This window comes from Ylistrum balloti, unplaced genomic scaffold, assembly GCF_031769215.1.
Source record: "Ylistrum balloti isolate Yb309-2 unplaced genomic scaffold, AGI_CSIRO_Ybal_v1 Utg370566, whole genome shotgun sequence".
NCBI classification, from domain to species: domain Eukaryota; kingdom Metazoa; phylum Mollusca; class Bivalvia; order Pectinida; family Pectinidae; genus Ylistrum; species Ylistrum balloti.
This window is the reverse complement of record NW_026782355.1, coordinates 85600-92355: the sequence shown is the minus strand read 5'-3', so window position 1 is coordinate 92355 and position 6756 is coordinate 85600. Positions and strand designations below refer to the sequence as shown.

Here is a 6756-nt window from a genome sequence, read left to right as displayed (position 1 = left end):
TTGGCTAGTTATCACTGTCTTTGATTTTATTGTTTACAAATAATGTCCAGATGAAAAGGTTTTAACATCAGCCATCAACACCCCAGGAAATCATTAAAGGATACAACATTTGTAAAAAGAGTGATGGCTGTTCTAATTTTCATAAGTATGTTTGTTTTTGAAGTTACAGTTCAATTACAAAGGTCAAATCAAATCACTGATCAATGGATGTTTGGCTCTTTAAATCACCTTGACCATGGTTTTGCCTTCAACATTTCTTGGTATTGTAGTTGCTGGAGAAGTACAGGATGGATCACTCAAATTTTTCTGGATCCCTAGCGGTACATTGTCTATTTTGAGACTAATCAGGAAGAAAACATGTCTGACAAGTGGCCATCTTGGATTTTGAAATGAATAGTTTTGTTATCACTATTTCATGGCAATTATGCATGGATCTTCTGCAAGGTACCCTTGGTCTCTTACATGTGCATATCTGATCTGAGGACTGGTAGGAAAGAAATGACCTGTGAGCAGCCATCTTGGACTTTGGTAAATGTAGTTTATTTGTAAGGAAGTCCTGGGTTGATTATTCTCAGTCTTTATATATAATCAATAGCAAATAAGAGGAAAGATGAGAAAAGATTAAAACCATACAATTGTGAGAGCCAAGATCCTAACTTTTTGTGATTTGAAGCCCTATTTAATGTTTCTAAAGATCCTTTCATAAGACGATGAAGAATTTGTGTATCCTGTGGACAAAGCATTACAAAGGTCACAAAGTGTAAAGATTGTGTATAACCAGATTTCAAAAGAACAAAACAACAGTAAATAAGGTTTGATTTTTTATTGTCACACCCTTATCAATTCTTTTGGTATGTGACTTAAATATAAGCAACAGTAACGAACCATGTGGCGTCATACTTGGGTTTTAACATTATACGACACATGTAACTTGATATAACTGGGAATACAAGTATGTGTACTACAATCACATACAACTCTTAGAAACTTGTAAGTTCTGGGGACAGACAAAAATACAGGAGATTTCATTTTCAGATATGAAACATGATCAAAATTTGATGTTTATACAATTTCATTCAGAGAATTTTCTACAAAATTTCATTATTGAAGCAAGAGATTTTCAATTGTTACAAAAAGCAAGCAAGAAACATTGTATATGGGCCAAACCAAAACACACAAGTTACTACAGAGAACAAGCATCAAAATGACATGGATTTGTGATGGTACAATAATGCACTTTGTTCAAAAAGGGAGATAATGTAAAAATGAATGACCAGTATATAATAAAATTGATCAAATGTAAAAATATGTCAGAAACAAAGGGGAGAAAATTATAAAATGGTTCTACCCGACAAATGGCTATAAATAGTGATCAAAACAACCTATGATGAAAAAAAAAATGTGTACAAATGTTGTATATACTGACAAATGGCAGCCATAAAATCATTCTGGTTTATTTTAAGAATATTTACACAAGTATTTTAAATTAAATTTACTTTCTACATAACATGTATAAGAACCACAATGAAGTACACATTGCTTATAAATTTCCAATAAATGAGAGAATGACAAGTTAAAATGAATGCTGCTGCTGCAATACAAATGGGAAGATAGTTCAATGATGATTTAAAACTTATTTATATATGTACATGGAATGGGGTGTTTTATTACATACACAAAGGTTGCCCCATTAGAGTATTTGATACTCGGACACAAAGTTAAAATGTACACCAACAAAAACTTATTACAACAACGATACTTGATAGGATGAAAACTTTGATTCTGCGATCTTACCCCAAGGTCAGGTAAATCGGTAACTCTATAGAACTGCTGCCTATGTATTTACAGGGCAAACTACAGGGATGATGTCTTGTATATTTACATACAAACTCCTCCAAACTACAGGGATGATGTCTTGTAGAAGTATATACACTCTCCTCCAAACTAAAGGGATGATGTTCTATATATTTACATACACTCTCCTAATGTATAATGACTGGCGTTATTAATATCTTATGTGGCACAGTAGATAACAATATATACATAACTACAAAAGCTGTATCACCAAGGCTTCACAAATAGCCAGACTCCAAAACAGGGAAACAATGATATTTGCATAGATGAAATACAGATTTGTTATGTCTTTTGATCAACTTTATGAATCGTAAGTAACTTTCCTGAATGTTTACTCCTTTTAGATCCATCAAGACATCAGAATCGCGATGTGACATCAAAACAGAATTACTCAAATGACCAAATTTATCATTTCATGTGTATATTTAAATTGATTGCACATTCATATTTCTCAAGAAAATGTATTTAAATGTGATTCCAAACAACGAGTATATGTTTAACATATTTGAAAAGAAAAGAAAAAAATATTATAATTAACAGTAAACCCATTTATCAATGTAAAATACGATGATTTAGAATATGTCAAAGTAGACATTCCTAGTGATCATGTTCATTGGGACCAAATATCTGAAGTTCATTTCAAATTTCAATTTTCATGCAATCATTTTTTTAAACTTCATATTTGCGGGCCCACTGTCTTAAACACTAACTTCGCAGGATTTTACCTTTTAATTAAAAAGTACAATCCTCAAATACATGTATTTATAGAATTCAACTTTTTTGAAAATATACTTGAAACATTTGCATAAAGTTATTTAAAGACCATCTGGCCCAGGATGTTTTTCCTCTTCATAGACAAGTGTTTGAACTAACCAGGGTCACCTGTATACCTAGGTGTCCAAACTGAACATATAAACAAGAACCTCAAATGGCTGGAATCCCTAGCATGATCTACATGCACCAAAAAGGTTCAACTTAGCTTATATTGTTCCATTAAACACATCAACAGGTCTGGACAAAATGATTTTCTTGCATAAGGCATTAATAAGTCAACCTCAATGCATGCAGTACAAGTCTTACCAACAGATCTCATAACTGAACATATACCCCTTGGTTTTACACACTTCGAGTATAATAATCTCTTTTGTAAAAGCTTACAGGAAACAAATTTAAAATTCTATCTTCAACAAAACAGGACAAAAACTCTTTTACCTTTGCATATGTTCTTACTGCTATCACAACTACAATTCTTAAATAACATTGGACAATGTGTACCTTGTATATATCAAATAAATTGATCTATCTTAAAGAGTCAGACTGGTGATTTCTGTTACACATTTTTTCTATTAAGGTACATTTTCATTCATAATCTTGATTTTTCAATCTTTATATATTTTATAATAATCAACCTTAGATAATTTGATTTTGTTCTTTTCATAAGTTTCAATCACACGTGATAGTGCTTTAATTTCAGTTTTTGCAATATCACAAAAATGAAAACAATAAAAATAATAACCTGAGTATGACATTTGAAAGCTCCTACAGAAAATTGTCTTTGGTATCCAAGCTTTAAAATTCCAAAGTAACAACAAAAAGATCAGTTTAGAAATGGAACTCAAATATATACACAAATTTTCTTTAACCACTTTTATGGTCCAATTCTTATTTGGTAATCAACCAAACAACCAAATTAAGTTTTTGTATTAAAAATGAACATGTTGAGTGGATCCCTTGTAACACCATTATTTAACCTGTATAATAAGGCCATTCAAAAACATGAGGTTATTCCCCTTTCGCTACACATAATCTCACTTTCCATGAAAGACATCCCTATAGCCTTTTGAAGCAAAGAAAATGAAAATGACCTCACTTATTTTCAGGAAGTCCATTAAAACTACAGAAGGAAAGTTTCTTAATAGGGGTTGTAATTTGTTCGTTGTGTTGATGACATTATTTGAAAAATTTATCATAACAAGCAAGACTTCTCAACTTTTTTAGTTAACAGCAATTACATAATAAAGGTATTCATAAGGTCTATGATTTTATAGGGGAAGTTTTGTATATACTATCATATATATATATATAGGGTAGCTTTGTATACGCTATCATATATATATAGGGTAGTTTTGTAAGTTCTTTCTTATAATATATAGGGTAGTTTTGTATACACTATCATATATATATATATAGGGTAGCTTTGTATACACTATCATATACATAGGGTAGCTTTGTATACGCTATCATATACATAGGGTAGCTTTGTATACACTATCATATATATATAGGGTAGCTTTGTATACACTATCATATGTATATAGGGTAGCTTTGTATACACTATCATATATATATAGGGTAGCTTTGTATACGCTATCATATATATAGGGTAGCTTTGTATATGTTATATTGATCCAGCAATAACACCATACCCCAGTGGTATGTCCGTAGGAATATCAACTGATCCTTTATCAGATTTCTGTGGTAAGTCCATCTCCGAATCTAGTTAGAGACAACAGGTTGGTCCTTTGGACCTATTGCCAGGATAAAATATGGTTAAGAGATGAAAATATGGTCATTGTTCCCATATTCAAGTTATTCAGATAAATACAATTCACTATTTTCCTAAAGTGCATCGAGCTTGGTGATACATGTGTATATATACACTTGATTACAGTGAATAGCTGCCTCTGTCAAATCTACCACAACCAATATGCCATATTAGGTTAAGACATGTATTGCCAAGGGAGGGGTGATAGTCAGTGCTTGATGATATACCATGCTTAAATACAAACTACATATATATAGGTAATTTCTATAATGAGATTCTTTCTTCCCCATCATCCTAAGATAATTTTATTTTGTTTCTTAACTACTGTAATTCTACTGATAATGGATCATTCTTCTCCCCTTTTCTCACAAAAAAAAAAAATTATATCATATAAACTACAATGATAAGCATTTTGTTATTATTCTTTCTATTAAATTAGAGTCCTTCACCTTCTAAGAAATAACTTCTTAGAGACAATATACTATCATTAATCATTTTCAAATGCAATTGGTGCAATTCACTTACACTTCTGTTTAGTAAAAATGCAATACAACAAATTGATATTGTAGATTTCTATCAGAAACATATTTTCACTCTTGTTTTTAAAATTGTGAAGTGGTTACAATGTGTCAAAATTTGTGTAACACTAAAAAAATAAATAAGTTTGAAACTTAGAACTATAGAAAAAAATGCTGATTGAGATCCCAAAACAGTTCACTTGATTTAAAATTGTGCATCTCTGTAACATTGCTTTGCTACATTTTTGAATATACATCAAAATTATCATTTTCCTACCCAATTTCAATTTTTTAATTCTATGCCGGTATAACACACTTATATTTCTATATCTTGTGTAACACATCTGATTGCTAAAAATTCAAATTAGTACAGATATGCACAAATGTCTCTTCATGCCTTGAAATCTAATTTTCAAAATTTACAAAATGGTGAACACATACAGGCTACTCACAGTATGCTTCTTATGCATATTTTTCAGCATACAAAAATATTCCTACCTAACAGTAATACTGAAATTTGTGCCATTTCTTGCCAATTTATATAAATTTATTGAAAGAACAAAAAAAATCTTTACCATGTCTCCCTCTCAGTTTTGAGATCCCATGTGACTTTCAAACCACAATGACCTTGAGATTTTACATGACCTTGAATGAAATCCTCAGTAACCAATGATCTTAGTGACCCCTGATGACCTTGATATTGCCCTAGAAGGCACAAGGGGTGTCAAGATCCTTGGTTTCCATGAGATCAAACAAACCTGTTAGATCCTTTCAACAGTAATATTATGCCATAATATACATTTCAAGCCATTCCCCCTTCATCATATCAACCTCTGCATTATCACAGTCTCCAAAGTAAATGTTGATGCGTAGCTATATATTGCATTTTGTAAGACTTGCACGCACATTGTACTCTGCTCTAACATCATCCTAAATCTACAAGTATATGGCACATGTATATACAATGTGGTAAGCACCTCTCATGATATGGCCATAGACATTATTGCCTAAATTCAAGAACCACTTTTCATGTCTGAACACTCCAACTTCGTAAAAACTGCCGAACATTTGATGTTCAAAGTATTATTTCATTGTTTTGATATCTTCAACAGACATCCTTAACACAAAACAAGCACTGAATCAAGTTCAGTGAAACTATTACAAGATTTTAACGCAAAGCAAGTCAAATCAACATTCTTGCTTCACATTCTGTTGGTCTTGCACATTCTAAGTGATCCTCACAAGAACACTTATAATCCTATCCGATATGAAAAACAATTAAACAACTAATCAACGTTTTACAATGACTGTAAAAACAACCTTGAACTTTTGGTATAATCTCAGTAAATCTATCTGACCTTTAATTGGCTGATTACAACCCTTTTTTTTTCTAATTCTCTGATGTAATGCTATCTGCAGATCTTGTAAATCTTCACAAGATAAATGTCTCATGAAATGATAATAAAGCTCATATAACATTAACAAGCTTTCTCATATGGCATAACCAATCAAACGTCATGCATTTGTGGTTTCTTTCGATGTCGCTTTTCCTCCAAGAGATAGGATAAGTCCAGTCGCTGTTTAGATGGAACAGCTGCCAGAAGTTTCAACATCACTTTGTTCAATCTCTCCTTCTGTTCTTTTTTCTTAAAAATAAAAAATATTTCTTGTCTTAGGATAATTTATATGATAGGTGGGATTTTTTAAGCAATGAGTAAGGACCAATGAAGATATTTCAAGAGCCTGATAATTACGTATTGTATTATCATTCATATGGAAAATCATTTTCATTATTTCAAAATAAAAAAAATTCTCGCTGAAATTGTTTCTTAAAACAAA

General features: G+C 31.4%; 1 protein-coding gene across 1 annotated transcript in view; it reads right to left on the bottom strand.

Moving 5' to 3' along the window:
- Positions 1-808: 808 nt before the first annotated feature.
- Positions 809-6756, bottom strand: part of LOC132556380 (histone-lysine N-methyltransferase ASH1L-like) — a 51548-nt gene continuing 45600 nt past the window's right edge. Inside the window, exon 22 of the mRNA XM_060220787.1 lies at positions 809-6563. Within this exon, the coding sequence (XP_060076770.1) occupies positions 6426-6563 (138 nt within the window). The 3' untranslated portion in view covers positions 809-6425. The remainder of the gene's footprint in view (positions 6564-6756) is intronic.